Below are 25,190 nucleotides of genomic sequence, written 5' to 3' on the forward strand. Positions count from 1 at the left end.
AAGAAAAATAAATAAATAAAATGAAGCTGTCCAGGAGGGAGAGTAAAAACCTATTTCTCTATGTCAAAGCCTCACAAGTCCAGCTTTTGCTATTGTATTTCCTTTGGGAACTCCCTGGAATGGGCTGTGTCTATAATCCTTTTGTAAAATGGGACTCTGATGGCAGAGACTGGAAAAGGGGGAATTTCTAGAGGCCAGCCACATACATCAGAACAATACACCAGTGCATTCCTAGGGGAAATAAATACAACTGCATAAAAGCCAAGTTATCATTCAAACAATAAAACAGTAGAAAACAGGCCGTAAATCAACTCATTAGGATGTTTTACGAGAAAAACGTCTCATGGTTTGCCTGGGAGATGTTGATACCTTGTTGCCTGGTCTGGGACGGTGTGAAGCTGGAGCTGGAGCTGGAGCTGGAACTGGCAGGACTGGGTTGTTCAGACTTTAAAGAAGAAGGGAAAGGCATCATCAGTAAATGTACGGGACACTACATATCTAAAATTAAAAACAATGTTGTTGCTCAAAAACATTTTGCTCTGTGAAGACAGTCCGACTGCGTAAGAAAAATGACTATTTGTTGCATTATGTTAAAAACACGAACACAGGAGAGTCATAGTATCTTTTTTGTTTTGTCCATCATATTTTTATTAGATGCAGAAACAAGTATATGTAGTCAAGGATGAAGAGATAAACACCTGGGTACTACATGAGGGAAGAACCTGTCTTTGATTTCACTCCTGTTGACTGCTATCCAGATCTCTTTCTAAAAGATACTTGATGACCCTTTCTGCAATGTTTGATTGACTCAACTAGTTAAAACATAGTGGTAATGAGGCCAAGGTCATTAGTTCAATCACATTATGAGCCAGTTAATTTCACTCTGGTCCAAGGCCATGACCCAACCCTAACCCCATTCATCCACAGTTCACAAATGGAGGCCAATGTTCACAAGGAGACCTGGCCAAGTCCCACAGATGAGTCAGGGGAAAACGCTGCCACTACTTCAAAAAAAAAACCAAACACCCTTTAATTCCACAGCCTGTTGATGCAGAGAAAGCACATCATACACACACCCCACTCTCTCAGTGAATTCTCCTCATCCTTTAATACGCAGAACAAGTTCCACATCCTCCTTGACCCGCCCAACTCACAGTTCTCTTTCCTCTCCAACTACACTGAAAATATGGATCATCTGTTTGCTTATCAGATATGCTGTGGTATTAGGCTACCTCTGATGTGTGTATCTTTTCTCTCCAGTAGACTGCCAGCACTTGAAAAAGCAGGGATCGGGCAGGGGAGGTCTTGTGCTTCTTGTTATATCCCTTTGTACTTAGCATTATGCATTGCATACAGCAGGCACTCCATATCTGTGACTGAAGGCAGCACATTAGGCCCTCTGTTCCACCGTCTGCCAGTTTTTATGAGACTTGATAGGAGATAGAGATGGGAAGAGCAAATACATGGACAGAATTGTGCAAAGAAATTGATCATACCATCAGCACACTTGAATTTTACATAGTTAAGGCCAAATTTATTTTAGAATAACTTAAAAATGTTGACAAATTTGGTTGTAAGAGTAGATTATTTCTATTCCATTTCTAATATGCTCACAGTCTCAACTACATACTTATCATTAGAGAAATATTTGAGGTCTTCCCACGTACAGGACACATCTTTCTACTTTGCTCAATGGGTGACCAAGTCTATCAGGGCCACATGGATGACAAACTAAGAGCACAATCAGAAGCTGCTAAATGAGGATGAGAATCTCAGTTCAGCTTATATTGCAGTTTCTCACCACTGATTTTTCATCTCCCCTCCCAGCACTGAACTCCCACCCCCTCCTCTCCCAGGCAACACCAAGCTCCACAGACTCCGACACAAGGAAGCACTTTGAGGCATTCCTAACGCACACTTCACATCCCCAGGCTGGATGGGAAAACAGGTGTCAGCAATCTACTACTCACTCTGTAGGAAAAGAGCCAGACAGGATCTCTAATGAGCAGCAGGCGGCCCACCAACCCTTCACCACTGCAAGATTTACTTGAGATTTGCAGTACAATGTCCTACACATTGCTGTTTGTGGCCCACAAAGAAGAGCTGGTTTACAAGTACAAATGCCTGGGTGAGGCACTCTTCATGTTTGTTGAGTGGCTCTTCCACTGTCAAGCCACATGGTGAGTTACACAACTGAAAGGGCCTTCAGTTAGCATTTATGTGCAATGCCCAGCTGTAAAACCTCTCTCCCGGGGTCCGCAGAGTACTCCTTTTCCTCTCCAAGTTGCTCTTTTCAGCCATGAAAAGCGTCTGCAAACGGTATTATTTTGATAGCTCTGGAAACCATTTGTGAGCCAAAAAAGAGGTTTCCTTACAGTGAGCGGAGAGGGCTCTAATTCCCCTTCCTGCCTGACCAGTACCTGTTGCACTGGACGTAAAGGAGCCATTCCGCCTGTGCTATCTGCTGAGAATGACATTAATTAGGATAGCAAGAGAGGATGGTGGCCATCTCTCCAACTACCCCATGCTAAACTTGACCCATGTGTCTCAAGCATCATGCCAATGCCAGAACCAAACCTGCAGGCAGCTTTCTTTTAGCTTTTTAACCATAAACAAGGTTAATAATTCCACAGTTGCTAACCATTAGAAAATTGACAAAGAGTAAAGAACATAATACAACAGGAGAAAAAGGCTTTTTATTTGACATTTATCATTAACACCCTGCCTCATTCACAAAGTATTTGAGGAGGTTTATAACAGAAGACACATTAATTCAATGAGAATATTAAAATAGAAAGTTTAAAGCAAGGGAGGTGGGTGGAGAAGGATAAAATGTTGAATGAAGGGCAGCAAATTCCAATGAACTGGAAGCTTTTCCCAAGACTTTCATGGGCATTAGAATCACCTGGAGGACTTGTTAAAACACAGACTGCTGGGCACCACACAGAGTTTCTGATTCGATAAGTCTGGGATAGGGAGGAGAACCTGGATTTCTTACAAGTTCCCAGGTGATGCTGATGCTGCTGTTCTCAAGACCAACCAGACTTTTGCACCACTGATCAAGCACCCAGAAATTCATAGCCATGGATATTCACCAAAATCAGTTGGGGGCGGGGCGAGATTCTATACATGAGGAGATTCTGATTGAATAGGTTTGGTGTGGGGTCCAGGTACGTTTACATTTTCAAAGCTCAACAAATGATATCAATGAAAATTTCAGGTTGAACACCACTGATACTAGGTTAATCACTTTTTTTCTAAATGCAAAAAACCATGTTTTTGAAAGAATCTTTAAGAAAGCATAAAAGGAAAAAAAATCATGAAAAAAATTAGAAACTTAGAGATCTATCCAGAGGTAGCACCCCTGAAGACTCTTCAAAGTGTTTTTCAAGAAAGCATCCTAACAGAACACGTTTACCACTCTAAAACACATTTATGAAGTATGTACAATCATGTTGTGGTGGATGGACCTTAAACTAACCTAAGCTGGCCAGGACAGAATTCAACTAAGGGTTAACTGCTCAAAAAGCCATTCCGACACTAGACGAGGCTGACACAGTCTTACATTTTATCAAGTCCAACAAAACAGAGCTGTAGCTCACTTTAAGTGAAGTCTGCATTTTATTGTTTTAAAAACTCAGATTTACCCTCTAAAAAAATCGAAGATGATTATATAAACTAGGAAAGGTTATTTGCTTTACAAAAAATATTCACCATAAACAGGGCTAGATTAAGATTTTTATAGGCCCTAAGGATTGAAAAGATTATAGTATCCTCCTCTCCCCTACCTATGTATGTATGTACCAAAACCTAGGGGTAGGGAACTTCAGTGAGGTTCTGATTTTTCCCCTTACTGAATGATTTGACACTTGTTTTTGAAACACCAAAATTCTCCCCACTAAGGAAATTTTTTTGCTTCTTCTTGCTAATGCCCTGAGCACATGCTTAGCTGACCTACTGAGTAATCAAACAGTAGACATAAAGTTTCTTTAAATGGCATGCTGCTCAGTGACAGAAGTATAGTATAGGCTTCAGAATCTCAAATTCTATTGCTTGCTAGTATATGTTTTGGGGAAGATTTGCTTAAGCATTAGTTTCCTCATAGAGTGAGGGCACTGAATCTCACGTAGAAGTGATAATGTTAAATTGATATAATAAAGTAAAAACTCCCAGCTCACTGCTGTTATAATGGTAGCTAATCAACATTTGGTTGCTACTATTTTTTTTACAACAGATCACAAACTCCTCTATTGCCTGAAACAAGATATATCTTTACTATCAAAACAACGGGCCTACCAAGATTTGCAACGCAATCTTCCACATTAAATGGCTATGCAAAATTATCTTGTAATGGATTTTCTATGGAGGATTATTTTTGTCCAAGACAAGAAAAACCACATGTTTACAACTCCTAGAAGTTAAGTGCTTCAAAAGACAACACCTGTCAAGGTAGGTCACACGAGACAGCTTGTAAAATCTGGCATTGTTCCTTATACTGGGAGCAGACTTCCTCCTCAGGTAATCAGAATACAGAAGTACTTCCATTTTTTCTAATGGGCAACTATATTTATGAACAGCATTCCAACTTGATCTTTAAAACCATCAAAACAAAGAAAAAGGGGGAGAATAATACACACCTTTCTTCAGGGGAGAGAATACAGTAGAACTGGTGAAAGAGAAATTATTTTAGACACATTGCTATGTTTTTTCACAAAATTTCTACCTCGTTTAGAAAATGAAAAAATATAGATTACAATAAAGATTACCTTTTCTTTGCACAAATATCCTGAAGGACTGTGTCAAGGATGAGTACTAATCAAAGAAGAAAACACAAATGTAGTATACTTTATTTACTTCCCTGCTCAATTTTCATGACTGACTGAGGTACTAGGTTCTTGTCAGTTTAGTCCTTCCTTCATTAAAAAATAATCATCATCCCACACTTTTTTTTTTACTTAGCATAAAAAAGCATTTAAAGACTACCTCATTTACAATGGATATTAACTAAACTTATTGTGGCAATCATTTCACAATATATACATATATCAAATCATTATGTTGTACACCTTAAACGATGTTATATGTCAATTATATCTCAATAAAACTGGAAAAAAGATTACCTCATTTATTTTCTGTTCTATAAGAAACCAAAGATAATCCAACTCAACTTTCCAATATACATTTAACTTTAAAGAAAAATGACATATAACATCCATTCTAAACAACTGTGGAAAATGTTCTTCATCATGGAAATGCACTCTATCTTAAGAAACCCCATTAATAGGTAATATATTGTAATAGCTATATCAAAAAAGGTAAGGTCAAAGTTAGGCAAAGAAACAAGTAGTGAAAAGTTATAAAATAACACAGGTTAAATTAATCTAACAAGATTAACGCAAGAGTGAATTGTCAAAAGGCTAGAAACAAGAGAACTTTTATTTTCATTTGGTTTTACATTAATAACTGCTTCAAAATAAACATGCTAACAGAACAAAACCCTATTACACAGAAATGTATATGAAAACAAGATTGGACAAACATGGGTCAATAACTCTAACCTCTTAATATATCTTTGTGTAGCTCTATTATATTCTTTATTTCATTTGCTCTACCATGAGAAAGGCAAGTGTTATGGACTGAATGGTGTCCCCTGCCAAATTCATATGTTGAAGCTCTAACTCCCCGGTGATGGTATTTGGAGATGCGGCCTTTGGGAGGTAATTAGGTTTAGATGAGGTCATGAGGGTGGGGCCCTCATGCTGGGATTAGTGCCCTTATTTAGAAGTGACACCAGAGAGCTTGTTCCCCCTTACCCCCCCCCCCCACCATGTGAAGACACAGTGAGAAGGCAGCTAGCTGCAAGCCAAGGAAAGAACCCTCACTGGGGAACCGAATCAACCAGTAACTTGATCTTAGACTTCTCAGCCTCCAGAACTGTAAGAAAGAAATTTCTGTTGTTTAAGCCACCCAATCTATGGTATTCTGTTATGGCAGCCCGAGCTGACTAAGACAGCAGGACACATTTTTCATTCCCATTTTATTGATGATGAAACTGAAGCACAGTGAGATTAAGTGACAGTGGGTAATATTTAGGTGGAACAGAACCAGGTTTTCTGACTTCTAATCCAGTGCTCTTTGTACTATACCTATTATCCTTGAAAAAGTGCAAATAATTTAAAATAGTGTTCTCAACACACTAATACCCTTTTACAACACTAGCATCAGGGAACAAAGTTTTCTGTGTCACTGTGCAAGATGTTCTGAATATCCTTCTGTCCAGAAGGGACACCTTGTGATGGGCACCCAAAGCAAGCCAGTGGTAAAACAAAACACTTCATCCTGGGTCTGAATGTGTCTCTATCAATTGCTTCTAACATTTGTCTAATCGATACTACAACGAAGCCTGGCTACTCACCTCACTTGTTCGATAAGTTTTGTTACAAAAAAAAAAAGCAAGGAAGTTTCTCCTCTGAATTCTCCTGATCCTCTTGACACTGGCACTGATCAAGAGGAGTGACAAACACAACAGGCAACACGCTAAAATCATTTATTTTATTTGTCTTCAAGGGCAATCTACTCTCTTTTCCCATCTCTTCTATACAATTCCCATACCCTCCAGGAAAAAAAATAGACTTAATGCTTTAAATAACCTGTCAACAGCTGTTTCTCTGAAAATAAGGTGAAACTGGAAAAAAGGACACTGGAATAGGAAGCCACACCTTTATTGCTGGACAGTTACTCAAGTCTGTGGCCACAGGGAAGACACTACACCTCTCCTCGGTACACCCTCTCCATTTGTAAGTATTACGACAACTTGAATGAACTTGTTAAATTATCATTGTATTTAGCCTCTTGGGCCCTTAAATTATCAGAAGCTATTGTTATGCCCGTCATTTCTGATAAGAGAGCAAGATCTTAAGAATTAGTCTTTCTACTGTTAGAAAAATAGGAAATGTCCTTATTTCTGTTATGTTTTCAACTTACAGGCAAAATCATCCTGGATGCCAAGATAACTGGCTTTAATGGAGGCACGTGTTTTTACAATTGCATTTGCTTTCTTCATTATTATCCTCTTCTTCACTATTATTATTAAATGCTGTCATCATTTGTACCCATCACTCCCTGTCTGAGAAAACAAAATCCCATTAGGAAACAAAATGGCCTTGGGGAATAAGGGTCTATAAATCTTTCCATAAGACCCTTTTCCACACTTAGGGATGGCTATAATTTTCTTTTAGCTTCCTCTCTTTTAAACAGAAGAGGCTCAAGTCTTTTATCTCTCGTCACCAGTTGTACTTTGAAGGCTGCTACTGACTATTGTGGCCAAAACACGTGATCTTTCAAAATATCCAGTTGCTGCAACATGGTATATGTGCCAGAGGTGTTCTAAAAATCACTCACTTGTTAAGAGCTTCAGGAATGAGAAATCATCTGGAAACAGACCATTTACAGTTGTAGCACCTATAAGCACGTTACTACTCCTTGAGCAAAGACTGTGTGCATAGAAGTTGAGTTCCACAATTGGCCATTAAATATACCACTTAGTTGTAATGCCAGAGACTTATCTTTAAACTAGTCTTTCTTTTCTCTTTTGTGTGCTTTGAGAGTGTGGGTAGAGAAAGAAAAAAGTTACAAGTGAGAGGGTTTAGAGCTCTAATGCCTGACAAAAGAAAAATAGGAAGAAAAAAAGTTTTCCCCATAATTAACTGTTATTGAAACTGACCAATGAACATCAAAACACCATTGCTGATCAGTTAGCAATAAGATCATGAAATTGTTGCCAGAACAACTATTCAGTTACTTGTGAAATAACCTACCTGTGCAGAGCACAAGAAGCTTGAAATAATGGAAAAGCATTCTTGTGTTCTCTCTCTGTATATAAGGGCAGTGTCGAATTGAACAAAGTCCTAAAAGTACGTTATACGAGGTTGTAGCTCTCAGTTTGGGATTATAAAATTTAAAATATTAAAGTAAATTAAATAAAATGAATTCAGGGTATCATAAAGGTGGTAATTAATTGAAATGAAGAAAAAAAAAGATAGACCTGAAGAGATCACCTTGACAAGATATTTAACTATATTTCCTTATTAACTTTAGACCTTTTTAAAAAATGGCTTACTTTAAAACTGTAATAGAGCATTTGATGGACACCAATAGAATTTATAGACTTATACAAATGTCAGGAAGTATTATTAATTTTAATCTTTGGACTATCTTAGAGAATTTTCCTCATTAAATGGGAAGCTTAGATTTACTATCATAGCAACAGCATCAGGAGTTCATTTTATTTGCTAAGACTTTATTTCCATGGTGCTTTGACTTCCCAAATAACCAAAATCCACTGGGAAAAAATAGATTTAAAACTATCTACTCATCACCAGGCTAAAAATGCAACATTTTTCATTATCCATCTATACAACAAAGATTGTTGATAGTTGCAAGGATTATTTATTTACAAGCCTTGTATGTTCCTAATTAGAATAACAGTGCATTTTCCAGGTAACATACTGGAGCCTTTTCTTCCAGATCAGGGCACTCCAAAGCTCCTTGGGTGTGGGTATGCACATATATGTAGACATAGATTATGTAAGATAACCCATAGGGGTAAAAGAAAATAATAGAACCTTCATTCATATTCATTTTCTGTCTTTTCCTTTTAAATTTTCAAATTTTTGTATGCGCTTCCTTGTATATGTTATATGGCTATTACCATAATTTGGAAATATACATATATCGGGGATACATGTTTACTAAGAGAGATGAGTTTTAATATCAACTCTGTAGGTAATTATCAGTTTTAATTCTGTAATTTACCTGCTCAAATCTTAATTATTCACATAGATTTAAAATTCTGGACTGATATGTGCTAAATCTACAAGGCAGTATCATTACAATTTACACAAAGACTATCCAGATTTTTTCATTTCATAGTATTTTATGCTCAAAATTGACTCAGAGCTTAAAATTTCAATTTCTAAGTTAAATAGAAATACTGTAACAACGTTCCTTATTAAATAAGAGGTAATACCAAGTTATTTACAAGACTTTAAAGTGCACATGGATCTTCTTAAAACAAAAACCCAACACAAAATACTTTACATGACCTCCCCATCCCCCCACCCCAAAATTTGAAATTATCTTCACTGTGGCTCTATTTGAGACTCTAATTTTATAGTGTTTGCTGAAAATTACACAACATTAAGTGAAACTGAAAATTTTATAAACAGCCTAACATCTAAATATGCTGTACTTACATTCACTTCCATTTAAAATGTTAAGTACTAAAAAAAGTTTATAAAAATAAAACTGTTTTTAAGAATTCCTCTCTATCCTAATGAAAAATAAATGAAAAGAGCAAAAACATAGCATATTTAAGAGACTTCTCATGTGAAAACATTAAGAGGTGGATTTTTTGTTTTCTTCTCAATGTACCTTCTTAAAAAATGTGGTCTTTAGAATCAACACATCCCCTATTAGTAATATCAGATTCTTGTCAAGAATAGCAGGAATGCCACACTGCTCATAAGGCTCAAAGGAACCTACATTTCCATGCACACATCTTATATAAGCCTAACAGTTGCTTTTCTTCATAAATCAATCTATTGTTGCACCTCATAATGAGAAGGCAGATTTACTGCTTTTACCGCCTTTTCTCACCATCAGAAAGATGCCTATTTGGGTAATAGAACGTTTCTCTTCTTCAAGGGTGTTTAGGATTAGGGAGGCAGGGGCAAGAACCTTTAACATCTGCTCCCTTCAAGTGAATGACACCTCTAGTTCTCACAGCCGGCATGCTGAAAAGCAAATACCCATACATTTATAAAATTCTCTAACCTGAAGAAGCACAACATTTTAAATACACTGAAGACACATCTCTAAAACACACATTTCGGATTTGAAGGTTATACTGTAAAACTGTAAAACATATCACTTGGACTGCCAACATTGTAATTCAAACACCATAAAATCATCATTAATAGGAGTTTAGAATAAAGGCCCTTGAGTCCATCATCTTGAATTTTCTCTAACTCTAAAAACAGATCTAAAGTACTTGGCTAGTAAGACTTGAATTGTTTGTTAGCTCAATATTGTGCAGTAATAAGAAAATAGTTTATAATGTAGACTTATATTCTTCAGTTTTTATTTACTTAATTTATTTTTCCCTTAGGGAAAAATATTTAAGAATTGTGAACTTTAGACTTTAAAAAGAAGAGAAAGGCACTTGTCAGCATCTAATTCCTAACCATCTGCCTTTTAAAAATATGCATACATACTCACCCACTCACTCTAGATAGGCAGAACATTCTTAGCAAGTAAGTAGATCTTGATGGATCTAAACAGAAGTTTCAGTAATCACAGTTCTACTTTTGGAAACACAGCTATCTTTAAACAGGCATCATGATTCCTACTAGCAAATGCAATCAACCATAAATTAAAAGCAGACAGACACCATCCAAAACAAATAAATAAATAAAGTGGGGCAGGTACCAGATTCAAGAAGAAACTCAATTTTTGAAGAAAACTAAATTATGTCTTCTGTCCATGAATATGGAGTATTGCCTAGTGAGCTAACACTTCTTGTTACTTCAGGCTATCTTTTGTCACTTAAGCAATGCTTTCTGACAGTTTTACAGGCTGTTATCCCAAGGACGTCAGTATTTATAGCCTTTATTCACTTGGGTTTTCTGCTCTTATCCACTGGTTACTAATCACTAAATAGATTTTTTTTTTATGGGACTGAAATTAGCTCAAAGGATGTCCTTCAACAATGGCAGCTCAAGACAGCACTGGCTAAAGGTGTTCTCCTCAGCCTCTTCCTTGCTCTCCTCAATTTTCTCTTCCTTACAGACAAGTTAATGAGGGTTCAGATCCACGCCGTTCAATTAGAGCAACAGCATAGATGATTTACGGCATTCCTAGAGGATGGTTTGGAACCTTTTCTGAATTGATCCTCAGAAACTCATTCAATTTCAATACCGCAAGAATGATTTAAAGGCCTAAACTTGTTTTTAATCCTCATGAAACAAAAGCATTTCCTACTCATAGAATCATTATTCAGGAAAAGCCCAATTCTACAAATCTTACTATACACGTGCATGCATGAATGTTTCAAATATATACATTATAGTCTAAAACTTCAGTATATTTAGTTTATAATATGGCATTCAAATTTCTTCCTACATAGCAAAGGCTACTTATTACCTCCTTTATCTACTACACTTAAAAGACCAAGTGCTGAAAAGTAAGGAGAAAACACAGACTCTTCTTTCCACTTAATTGCATTTGACTTAAACATCTCTGAAGAGATTGGTTTTTATCTTATGAACAATGTGAAACGTGTAATAGATCACGTCCTCTTTACCAGCTGGCTGCTAGAAACCCGAAAGGTGTCAAATTAATCTGGAAAGTGGTGTTTTCTTATAAACTGAAAATCTGAAAGACAACTAGAAATATTGACATTATTATTCTAATTTTCCTGAAGAACTGAGCAAATTGCACAGTTCCTGAGTGTGGGCTGAGCAATGGGGGAGGGGAAAGGAGAGGAGGAATCGAGAGAAGGGAGAGGACAGAAGGGAGAGACCGTCTCTGAAGGAGCACTAAAGCTCCCGTTATTGCCTTAGAATAGAATTTACTAAATATGACTCTTCTTGGAATGAAAGGGATTTATTATGATCAGCTTCTGTTTGCTCTGAAATTATTCTGGAATGAAAATATTTAAAAAGGAAATGTTGTTCAAAAAACTCTCTTAAGCCTTTAGATATTTCCACATCTGGGTAAAAATAATAGGTTCTACCCCATCAAAAAACAATTTTAATTTATTGAGATTAGTATTTACATGAAACTACTTTGCCCATTTATATATAACATTAGCTATTTGGATATCAAGTGATTGCATTTAATTTATAGAGACCCATGGGGTAAATTCTTTTTGAATGTAGTTCCAAGAAAATTTATTTCTACCAATGAATGTGCATGCTTTCTGATATTTCAAATATAAAACTACATAACTCTCAGATTTCTCTAGGAAAAAAATGGTAGACCTTACTGCCCATGTGTAAAATTTGTGTAACTCTGGATGAATACTATGTTCTTTAAATTTTGTTACTACTTGTCTCAGTTTATATTTGCCACATATATTAATCTGTAAGCGAAATTCCATTCAAACAGGCATACAGTATGACTACTAAATAAATTAAAAATTAAATACATGTACTTGTGTAAGAATTTACAGAATAATAAATTTTTTAAAAATAGGATAGTCTCTCTAGGATTATCAAAAAGATATTAAGGAAACTACATTTTAATGTGCAATTAAGTGATAAGTAATTTTTTTTTTTTTTTGGTGAGGAAGATCGGCCCTGAGCTAACATCTACCAATCCTCCTCTTTTTGCTGAGGAAGACTGGCCCTGGGCCAACATCCATGCCCATCTTCCTCCATTTTATATGGGACGCCACCACAGCATGGCTCGACAAGCAATGCATTGGTGCGTGCCCAGGATCCGAAGTGGTGAACCCTGGGCCGCTGCAGTGGAGTGTGTGCACTTAACTGCTTGAGCCACTGGGCCAGCCCCTAAGTAAAATTTAATTTTTATCAAATACTCTAGTGGTTAGACGACAATGGATGTTCTGTTATTTTTTAGTAAGTTAAATTTTACACTGTTTGCTTTTACATCTGGAAATATATAAACGGGGAAAGAAAAACATTTTGGATATATGGCTTTTTAAATATGATAAGCTATAAAATTACAAAAAAATGGAAGAACAGTATTATTTTCTGAATAAAGATTCATTTCAGATTAGTAAGATATTTAGAAGTCTAATCCTTAGCTTCTCTAAGAAAATAAAACAAGGTCTATAATATTATAATCATGAATGGAAAACATTTCAATTTCTTTAATATGTATTTTAAAAAAAAGTCCCAGGCCGATAAAATATGTTTAAATACTTTGAAGCCAGAGGAAAATGGTATCTTTTTTTTTTCTACCTTAAATCACTCTGGGGAAAAAATGAACATCAGGACTCCATTGTACAATGAGGTATTATAAAATCATACCTCCTATTTTATTAACTTTTTCTCTTAATTAGATTAATGCATGCTATATGCAAATTAGTGATCCAAAACTGATAAGGCTTTCCTGAATTCTTCTATAAATCGAAACCCTTTCTGTCTTTTACTCAACACATCACCCTCACTCTCCTTTCCTTACTTTGTATAACATCCTAGAAACTATCTTTCCTATGAAGTTACTACTCAAGGTAAATAAACTTTACATACAGCTGGCCTTTAAAAATCAGAAATACAGCAAGCAAAGAAATCATCCTCACCTCTTTTAAAAGAAAACAGAGTAGCCCTCAGGAAAACAGAAGTGCCCCCAAGTTCACGTGTGTCGGCAAGGAGTTGAGAGCTGTTAAGAACGATCCTCTTGAAAAGAAAGAAGTCTCCTTAGGCACCCACATGTATATTTAGATTAGACTGGCAGTTTAAATGACAGCAAACACATGGTCCTGACTTCCCAGTTGCTCATTCATCCAACACACACACAGGCTAATCAGAAGCAAACAGCCACCCCAAACTGTTTTAGAAACTACCTTCTTCCATCTGATACCACCGTATGTGTGGTGAAGCATATATTCTGCTAGAGATCAGACGTCAAACACCTAACTCTCTCTCCTAATATACCTGGATCTTAAATCACATTGCTTTAGTATTCCAGAATGTTCCTCTAAAACAAGTCTGATTTATCAACTTAAGTCAGTTGAGTAAACTCCCTGCTCTAGCCTGCAGAGTTTTATGAAGCACATAGTAAAGAAATGACTATGTAAAGGTTCCAGGATCTATTTGTCTTATGAGTATTTTAACTGTAAGACCTGCCCATCCTATCAGCCACAGCACACGCTCCTATTCCGTCAACAGGGCAAAATCACTAAAAAGGATCACATTTTCTTGTGCAAATAAGGGATGGCAGAGTTAAACGGTGGAGATACTGAATGTGAACTTTAAGCTCCTATTCATAACTGGGGCTCCAGTAACATTTTCCAGTAAATAAGGAAAAAACAGAAAACAGAGAGGGCACTATTTGCAGGCGGCTATGAACTACATCTACAATACTGTTGTGTTGTATATATGCTTATACGTACATATGTATTGTATAGTAGTCCCCCCTTAACCGCAGTGGATACATTCCAAGACCCCCAATGGATGCCTGAAACCGAAGATAGTACCAAACCCTATATATACTGTTTTTTCCTATACATACACACCTATGATAAAGTTTAATTTACAAAATTAGGCACAGTAAGAGATTAACAACAACAACTAATAATAAAATAGAACAATTATAATGATATATGGTAATAAAAGTTACTGAAGCTCTTAGCAACCTCAGCATATGATTTTCTTCTTGAGAACTTTCACCTTTTCACTTAAAGGAAGCACTATACGCTTCTCTTTGGCATATCTGAATTGCCAGCATCACTACTCTTGTGCCTCGGGGCCATTACTAAATAAAATAAGGGTTACTTGAACACAAGCACTACGATATCAAAACGGTTGATCTGATAAGTACTACTAAGTAACTAATGGGCGGATAGTGTATACAGCGTGGATACGCTGGACAAAGGGATGCTTCACGTCCTGAGTGGGATGGAGTGAGACTGTGTGAGATTTCATCACGTGTTCAGCAACTCAGAATGGCATGCAATTTAAAACTTATAAATTGTTCATTTCTGGAATTTTCCATTTAATATTTTCAGACCTTGGTTGACTACGGGTAATAACCCATGGAAAGCAAAACCACAGATAAGGGGAGACTATTGTATATATGCACACACATTGAGATTCATATATATTAAGATGTGTTAGTGAGATACAGAAAGCCAAATGCTGTATTATAGCGGGATAGATTATAAAAAATGGCAAACAATTTTAAAATAACTATATTTTACTTTTGACATGAATTTTACACTCAAATCTGAATGTCAAATACTTTGAAAACTCAGAATTAATATGAGGGTGAAAGTGGAAAGAATAGAATAATATAATGATTCAGGGCTCAGGTTCTGGAAACATCAGACCTGGTTTGAATCCCACTTCCACCACTTTCTAATTTTGTGACCTTAGCCAAGTAACATTATCTCTCCAAGTCTCAGTATCTTCATCTCTAAAGTGGGGAAATGGAATTAATAAAGGTACAAATTCATATAGTTAATATGAGAATGCAGATAATGCAAGTAAAGCATTTAGGACAGAGCATGGAATAAATGATGACTAATAATTAGCTACTATTATCATCAATAAGAACAACTGTGAAATTATGACATAAGAAAGGTCATATCTAAGTTCATTTGGCTTGTTCACCCTCTCCCACTATGATAGTTTTCCCTGCAAGAAATAAGGCAACCTCCTCTAGACTGATCCAAAATTTAGTTTTTCTCAAACTTCTCTTGGAGCAAGGAGCTGATAAAATGCCTAATTCAAGGCCTGATATATAAGACATTCAAGAAACTACTTCTATACAAACAGAATAAACAAAGGTGAGAACTAAAAAGTAATAGTTGGGGGCCAGCCCACTGGCGCAGCAGTTAAGTGCACGCGCTCCGCTGCGGCGGCCCGGGGTTCGGATGCCGGGTGCGCACCGACGCACTGGTTGTTAAGCCATGCTGTGGTGGCATCCCATATAAAGTAGAGGAAGATGGGCACAGATGTTAGCCCAGGGCCAATCTTCCTCAAGAAAAAAAAGTGGAGGATTGGCATCAGATGTTAGCTCAGGGCTAGTCCTCCTCACAAAAAAAAAAAAAAAAAGTAATGGCTAATCCAAGTATAAGTCATCTACAGGCAAGTATTGCCTGGTCAAGCAATAATTGAGAATTCATAGAAAAAAAGAAAGTGAAACTCATTTAGGGCATCCCATTGATTGAGATCCAGAAGATTTTCCTCCTGCAAAAAAAATGTGGGCTCCAAGAGTCTCAAGAAAAAGATCTATTTAAAGAAAATAATAATACCATGATTATTTTTCTTTTCTTGATATTTCGTCTCAGTTTTACAGACATATACACTTCTGTCATATGTTAACTTGTCTTAGTAGTGAAGAGACAAAAACAGATGGATGCCGATGGCTCAATGGCAGAAATATTTGTCCTGTGGTTTTTGCTACTTTATAAAAGTATTACAAGGGAATTCAGAAGTGGGGCAAAACCTCAAACTTAGTTGAAACTCCTTTTCGTTGTCTGATGAATTGAGATTATAAGTAGCCTTTATAACATCTGCTCATGTGGTATCATCAATGTCAAGTTATCCCCTTTTTTCTTTACAAACCACAATCACTGCGCATAGTTCCTGCACTCCCAGTAAGAGATTGTTATATACTGAAGTAAGCAAATTTGATGTACTTGAAAAATAAGACTAATTCCAATGCTAATGCTATCCAAAAACTTGTTTTTAATGTTCGTTTGTACCTATCATTAAAATTTAATATAGCCTAACACAATTATCATCAATAGGATGCAGGTGTTGGATAATCATATTAGTATCAACACTACAGGCAAATTAAGATTTCTTCTCATGTGATGGAGTTCTGATAAATATCAATTCGTTGGTTTACTGAATCTTGAAGATCAAAAGGCCCTGCATATGGCACTAATAAATCAAATAGAGTCATCAAATCTACAGTCTGTTTTCTTTGGCTAAAACTGCAAAGTTTTACTTACAGAGCCTTATCTACTCCTAAAAATTCTCTGCCAAACCAAATTTAGCTCACCAAGAGTACAGAAAATATAGCATTCCCCAGCTGCACCCTCCTGGGGCTTTTGAAGTTCAGGAATACTATTGTGTGGTGGTCTAGAATATCTGGTCTTTTCCTTTCCTTTGCTTTTTCAGACCTCATAATCAACTAAAAATTCATCTAGAAAGTAAAAAGTTACCTCTAGATTCAGCTGAAAAGTTACAAAATATTTTTATTCATTAATGCAACCTACCATGAAAAAATGTACTAAATAAAAATCTCTAAATTATTAACAAATACACCTCAAAAATAATAAAATATCTCACAAAACTTTTTCCTCACTGTACTTAAACGTCAATAAGAACTCCTGATGTTGGGAATTCTACTCAGGTATTTATAGTCTAATTAATTACTTTCTGATAAACTGACCCTAAACTCTGTGTGACAGCAGTATTATTTGAAAGAGAAAGGGCTAGGAAAAGATAATATAAGAAAGATGAAAGTCCAGGAAAAATTCCACTATCTTTCAGTTGGTTTCTCTAAAGAGGATACAGTATCCTGATGGATAAACCATTCTGTTCCATGATATTTCCAATCTTGAGGGAAATGTACAAATGGGTGGTGGGATCATGTTGTGTTTTATTTTTTCTTTATAAAACTATTCTGTACTTTTCAAAAATGTCTACATAATTATGTTTGAAATCTATAAACAAAAATAAAAAATATTTTCTTGGCTCAATTGAGACCATCCTAAAGCAGTAAGAAATCCTCTCATTTCATATCTAAAAGGGATTCAGAAAGATTTAATAATTTGCCCCAATAAGCTGAAATCTCAGCTAAGAATTTTTGCTCAATGTTCAGAGTTTCTTAACGTTAGCACTATTGACATTTTGGACTGGAAAATTCTTTGTTGTGAGGGCTGTCCTGTGCATTATAGGACATTTGCGGTATCTCTGGCTTCTACCCATTAGATGCCAGGAGCACACCCCCCACACATGTCCAGGTCATGACAATTAGAAATGTCTCCAGACAGTGACAAATATTCCGGGGGGGCGGGGGCATATGTGACAAAATCACCCCAGCTGAGCACCACTACTCTAGGCTAATATTTTCTTTAAAAGTCGCCTACAGGAGTTTCATATAGTCATGCACCACTACTTGGCACAGCATCCCATTTTAATAAAGTTCTAATTCTGAGACCACCATGAAATGACACTTTTGGTATGATCCATTCCAATGGTCTCTCTCTGGTATTGATGCAAAGACACATTTTTGGAGGAAACTAGAATCTCTGCCTCCTGAGATATTAGCATCCAATCTCTCCTGTTAGTGATCTGGCCTGTCACTCCACGTTAGTTCTGGTGGGATACCACCACAGTTCCTTAGCTTGAAATCGAATTCCCATTTCCAGTTGGCACTGCCATTTCTGTACTCTCTATGCAGAACTAGTACAAACGTGTGCCATTTGGTGAACGGGGTCCAAAGGCACCACGTGAAGCCACATATTTACATAATGTTATCTGAAATGAGAAAGAGTTTGCAGCTAGATTTGGTGAATACAAGTGGTATTATCAGTCAGTTTACATTTAGAGAAAGCCTGTTCTGTGCCTGAAGTGACACAAAACAATGTTTAAAGAAGAGTTTCCAAGGCACAATATGTTGAAGAGTGGGGAGAAGGATCATTCAAACACCTCTCTGGTCAGTAGTCCCAAGCCTACTCCCTCAGAAGCCAATAAGTCCAAAGTCTGACAAGTTAGCCTCTGAAATTTGTGTGGTTTTCTTCTTCTTGACTATAGCTTTGCTAAAGAAAGACCAAGAAGGAGTTGGTCTGGTTCCTGTCATCAAGATTTGTTTGGAGGCCCAATCGCTGGAATAATGAACCTTGCAGGAGCGGACAAAGCCTATTAATAGAAGCTTTCAGCTGCCACAGACATCACTGGAGGTGACAGATCCCATTCCATGGATACCCAAGCTTCTATTCTAAAGATGTGCTGGAATGATGCAGCCAAGGGAATATATGACCACATCGAATATTCCAGACCCCAAGGAATTCCCAATAAGAAATGCCAACTGCCTTGTATGGCTATTATATTGGCCACTCTGCTCCTACGGTGACAGCTATGCTATTTTCTGGATAGATATAAAATTCCACTGTTCTGAACTGAACCTAGATAATGAATTATAGGCCAATTAGTGCTGTTTTACCCTGACATCCATTACTCTCCAACATACAAATTCTGCTTCTCATGGTTTAATATATTAAGATGCCTTTTATGTCCTTTTCATCACTGACAATTCACTATTCTATTTTTTGCTTTGTGTATGAGTTATGTGAATACTTTTACCAGCCACTTTTCCCCACAATCCCACCAGATGAGGACGAGGATGAGGATAGAAAGTATGATTACTTTATAACTTCTATAGAAGAGTTTGACAATATTTTTCTGTAAAGGGCCTAATAGTAAATGTTTCAGACTTCACAAGCTGTACAGTCTCTGTTAGAACTACTCAATTTTGACCTTATAGTGTAAAAGCAGCCAGAGACAATATGTAAACAAACGGGCATGACTGTGTTCCAATAAAACTTTATTTACAAAAATAAGCAGAGTGCCAGATTTAGTCTGGGCTATAGTTTGCTGATCCCTACCCTATGGGTACTTAGCACAACTTCATGCTTATAGTGGGTTAAACCAAATTTCTCTTATTTAATATACAATACTATTTCTCTTGGTCTATTCCCATTTATACACACAACATACTTTGATTTTTTGCAAAAAAAAAGCTTAATGACCTCATTCACTTAGCTATGTGGTTTTCAGCTCCTTTAAGACACTCTGTCCTATGGCAACTAAACAGTTTTATCCCATGAAAAAGCAATGTTCTAACCTTGTTGTCCAAGCTTCTCAGAGTTTCTGTGGAAGACATAACTATGATATATTATCCTGAAGAGTGAGTCTTCATGCCAATTATACAGTTGAATGTGTACAAATAAAAGTCTCATCAATAAAATAAATTACTCTTTATCACATGAACAGCTAGCTCCTCTGACACAACAACATCTTGGAAAAGGAAGTTAGAAAAAAGTTATAAACTTAGAATTCCAAAGCCACTGCAAACCCTTACAGGAAGGCTATCCAAAGGTCACTCATTTAACTAGCGCAATTCATTAATTGTTTTGAAAGTTCAAGTATTTAAAATGGGTAAGTTTTAGATATCTGGAAGTTCAAGTTCTGTAAACAGAAATATAGTACTGGCTTACTGGGGGTGTGTATGTGGGGGGGGGGGGGAGGGGGAGGTAACGTCAAAACTGCCCCAAATTATACCTAACCAAATAAAGTAAACGTGTGCTTTAAGTTCAAATTGACATTTATGAACATCAATATTTTGATTCTCACCTAAAAGAAATTTCACACACTAGACTCTTTAACTAAATTGATTCTTGTGTAAACCTCAAAACAAAAAAGTAAATCAAGTACTGGATGAGTTAGAAAATTTGTACTTGATTGCTTCTTTTGAATACTTATTCTAATAAATAACAAAACTGAACAGTCAGCCAAAAAGAAAAATCAAACGTTGAGGAATAAAATGGCAGAATTTATCTTTTTTTTTTTTTTTTTTTTTTTAAAGAAAACTGTTTCCCCGCCTAAAGACTCTCTCATTAAAGAGCAATGATCCAGCCCCGTGGCATAGCAGATAAGTGCTCGCACTCTGCTGCTGGCGGCCCGGGTTCGGATCCCAGGCGCACACCGATGCCCTGCTTGTCAGGCCATGCTGTGGCGGCGTCCCACATAAAGTGGAGGAAGACGGGCATGGATGTTAGCTCAGGGCCAGTCTTCCTCAGCAAAAAGAGGAGGATTGTCATGGATGTTAGCTCAGGGCTGATCTTCCTCACGAAAAAAAAAAAAAAAGAGTAATGATAATAAGGTAATTGTCAAAAACAAACTACAAATTTTAAAAATTTACACATTTTTCTAAATAGTTGCATAAGTAAACAAGAGTTATCCCCACCAGCAATAAAGATATAGGTGGAAGCATACGGTTTACCTTGTTTTTTGTACTGAGGACACCTAAATGATAATGGCACATTCCACTGGGGAGAAAAATAACCCATCTCCATCAACATCTATCAAAATTCTCCAAACTTTCTCAAGATGCTCAAAGTTAAGGAGAAATAGAAAAATTACACCAACAAGAATGTCAGGGACTCTGAATGCTGCTGATATTCAGAGGATAAGAAGGTACTGTTTCATCAGTAACACATTATATAAAACTAGTAGCATTATTCACAATAGCCAAAAGGTGAAAGCAATCCAAATCTCCATCAACTGATGAACAGATAAGCAAAATGTGGTATATCCATACAATGAAATATTATTCAGCCATAAAAAGGAATGAAGTTCTGGTACATGCTACAAAACAGATGAGCCTTGAAAATACCATGCTAAGTGAATGGAGCCAATCACAAAAGACCATGTATTATATAATTCCATTGATATGAATTGTCCAGAATAGGCAAATCTATAGAGATAGAAAGTAGATTAGCAAATGGCTAGCGCTGGGGAGGATGGGGGAATTGGAAGGTGATAACCAAAAGGTACGGGGTTTATTTTGGTGGCAATAAAAATGTTCTAAAATTGACTATCGTAATGGTTGCACAAACCCATGAATACACTAAAAACCATTGAATTGTATACTGTAAATGGGTGAATTGTAGGTATGTGAATTCTATCTCAATAAAGTTGTTTTTAGAAAACTGTACTGAATATATACTGATAATTGCTCATTCGATTGTTGTTTCTTTTCTTATTGTGTTCAAGTAAGGCAATTTCTTTCAATCTCTATGTTTTTAAAGATTAAAATGTAATTAAGTTACGTATACTTTGGGGACATTTAGCCCATCAGATTATTATGGGAGTTCCTAAAATGGAAATATTATGAGAATCAACCAAGAGAATTTAATGGTGACTTAGGCAGTAACCTTTCCAATGAACTACAGATAAAATGTGAAACATTAGCCAAAGAAAATAGTAGTAGATTTGACAGTATTACATTAAGAAGGATATAAATTAGAAACTATGTTGAGATATTTGGAGGTAAAAGGTGGTAAGTTTAAATAGAAAACTAAGTAGTAGAATACTAATTTTTCTCCAAGGTTGTAAATACAGATAGGGCTTTGAAAACAAAACTTAAAACATTGTCACATAAACTAAGATCTACTTACTGAAAAAGAAAAAGTAGCATTAAGGTAAAATGAAAATGGAGATAAAAGTATACAAAGATGTGATAAAAGTATTGATCCCGAAACAATCACAAATGAATTGCTTTGTTAAACATATCAGCAAATTTTGTACCTACAAAAATTGTGTCTTTTATTGACTTGTTCTTACATGCAACTATATCTGGAAGTATGTTAGCCCAGGGGGAAACATTGCTGGACAATCCAGATACGATCCCTGACCCAGAGCCTCTACAGTGTAGCCTATGGTAACGTTATCTGCCTTTTGCTTCAATATTTCATACATACAAAGAACTCTAGCAAATGGCCTGCCACTATTCAAACATGAAAACAAAAATCTCTCCAAAATACTTACAAAAGAGGGAGCAATTAAATTTTCTTTTTTAAAATCAAAATTAGAAGTACGAATTAACAGTTGGAGAAATAATTTCCTTCCTATAATAGTAAAACATTTTAGGCATTTCATAGGTTAAACTGTGGTGTAATTTACAGGCAATATGGTGTAAAAACCTAGGTGTACAGCTCAATTAATTTTTACATATGCATACACCCATGTAACTACCACCAGATCGAGATAAACAGTTCCCCAGATGACGACTTTGGACAACAGTTTACTAGGTAATGATACTGGATTGCTTGCATGGTCCTAGCAACTCTCCTAGGGAATTGGGTAGAAGACTTTGTAAAAGACAAACCAACTGATACTGGTCAATCATTCTGTAGAAATAAAATGACATCTAGATGACTGATCATCTCTGCATAGAAAATCCTTACTAATTTCTTGGAAAGGAAAAAGCGGTGGGAAAAACGAGAAAAAAAGGAAGCAGAACAGGTTCCCACAGAGAAGACAAATTAAGTGGTAAATAAGAGAGACCTTACGTGGGAGGAATTGTGTTGATTCTCCACATATTTATTTTGCAGGAAGGATGGATAGTATAAGGGAATTGTTACTATAAGGCATGGAACCAAAGACATCAAGCAAGATCTAAGAAGCAGCATCAAGTGAGCCTAGGAGGATCAAAGAGTGGCCTAAAACACCTGGAATAATTGTCCCAGCCCATCTATCCATCCATCTATTTATTTATTTAACATTTTCATGAGAAAATATGCCAATCTAGAAAAAGGATCCCATGTTTATCTGTCCCCTGACTCACTTTCCACACCTACCTCTTTTAAATCTAATCATCTGTTATTGCATATAGGCATTGTTTCTAAAAGCTACACTATTTTTCCTAAAACAAGGTAGGGCAAAAAATATAAAATTCTTTGTCACTATCAAATGTTCTCTAAACTTCAAGTTAATTGAGGGAAGACAAGTATGTGATAGATGTCCAATGAACAACTATAAATTATGCAAGTTTGGGAAAGTTAAGATTTTAGTATATATCTATTCTTATATTTCTCCCATTTTATTCTACTGCTTTGACACACTACAGCCCAGGTACTACAAAAGCTTCAAGACAGAGAACGATTAAAGAAAAAGACAAAACTACATGGACCTCACTACATGGCCTAACGATGTAGCCATCAGTGGTGGCTTGCCACAAAAATCAGTGCACCTCGTGGGTGACAAGGAACCACCCAGGATAAACATGGTGCAACCTGCTCACCCCTAGGCCTCTCCTGAGCTTCTTTATCCCAAACCTCAGCTCCCTGAGCTGCCAAAAAGCCAAATCCTGTTGCTCAGGATACTCAGAGCAACTTCCAAGAACACTATTTCAAAAATAAAGATAAGTATGTTTCTTCCCAATTTTGTTTCCTTAAACCAGGCCTGGTGGTTCCCAGACACACCAGGGTCCAGAGATTGCCCTCTAAGACCTACATTTCTATCTTGTCAGCATCTTTAAAATGTGACACCAAACACAAGACCCAGATATAGTCTGATGGGGGGCAGAAGGTAACAGAGCTGTAATTTTCCACAACTGACATACAATTTTTCTATTAATACACTCTCAGATTAAACTAACTCACATAGCACTGATGATCCACTAAAATCTCTAAGATCATATCCCCCCACAAAAACTGTCTTGAAAGTGAAGCTCCCCTATCCTTTACTAATCAAAACAATTACTTGATTTTAAATGAAGGAACTTACATTTCTCTTTGTTAAATTTCACTTTCTTCAGTTTAGCGTAGCATTTCTACTTGATAAGAATTTTTTTTTTTTTTTTGCTGAGGCACACTCGCCCTGGGCTAACATCTGTTGCCAATCCTCCATTATTTGCTTGAGGAAGATTGTCCCTGAGCTAACATTTGTGCCAATCTTCCTCTATTTTGTATGTGGGATGCCGCCACAGCATGGCTTGATGAGTGGTGTAGGTCCATGCCCAGGATCTGAAGCCTCGAACCCCGGGACACCAAAGCTGAGCATGCTGAACCACTGCACCACTGGGCCGGCCCTGATAAGAATTTTTAATCATAATTCTGGGATAATATGGACTACACTATCCCTTCCATCTTTGGGTCACTGATGAGCATGCCTTCCACACCTTTACGAAACTTACTGTAAAAATAATAAATAGGACAAGAGAAATGCAAAGCTCTAAGAGATCTCCATGAGAGTTCTCTTTACAAACTGACATGGATTCTTTAAATACACTTGGCTCAGCCAGTACAAATCCATCTGTCTCAAGAATCACCTCATTTTCATATCTCCTCTACCTTATTCTAATGTATCATTAAAAGACTTATGGGTCACTGTATTCTCTAGTCAATCTTACAAAAAGAAAATTAGATTACTTAGGTATAATAACCTGTTAGAACCTAGTGATAGTCACACTCTCTTCCAAATGCTCTTTAACTGCATATTTCAAATTTAATTCTAGAGTTTTATTAGGAAACAATACAGGACTTGCCGATCTGCAGTTTCTGCAATCTAAGGATTTGTGAGGACTACTCATAGGAGATTTTGCTCATTTTATCATTGTACATTGATGACTGCATTTCCAGTCTAAATACTCATATTACTCATTGTACACTGTCTTTAATGGTAGTAGTATATTATCTTCAGTGGACTTCCCCTCAATTTCAAAATTATTCAATGATATAATTAGAGGTCTGAATGTTTTAGGTTATTTGCTATGAAAAGGCTAATGACTGAAGACTATAAATATGTGCAATGCCTCCTTTCTTTATCCCAACAGCTATGCCTAACATAACTACTTTCAATTGCCTGGCAAAAGTAATGCTGAGAGAGAAAAAAGTCATTATTGGTCCTATGTAATAACTAGTC

The 25,190-nt window shown here is 36.5% G+C and overlaps 1 protein-coding gene across 5 annotated transcripts in view; it reads right to left on the bottom strand.

Annotated features, from left to right (window-relative positions):
- The window catches only part of MLLT3 (MLLT3 super elongation complex subunit), a 254,148-nt gene that overhangs the window by 18,457 nt on the left and 210,501 nt on the right, over positions 1–25,190 (bottom strand). For all 5 annotated transcript variants that reach the window (XM_087444673.1, XM_087444674.1, XM_087444676.1 and 2 more), the window contains one exon: positions 370–445. In XM_087444673.1, coding sequence (XP_087300799.1) covers positions 370–445 — 76 coding nt within the window. The remainder of the gene's footprint in view (positions 1–369; positions 446–25,190) is intronic.

Source organism: Ceratotherium simum, chromosome 20, assembly GCF_057802395.1.
Source record: "Ceratotherium simum simum isolate JZ-2026a chromosome 20, ASM5780239v1, whole genome shotgun sequence".
Lineage (NCBI taxonomy): Eukaryota > Metazoa > Chordata > Mammalia > Perissodactyla > Rhinocerotidae > Ceratotherium > Ceratotherium simum.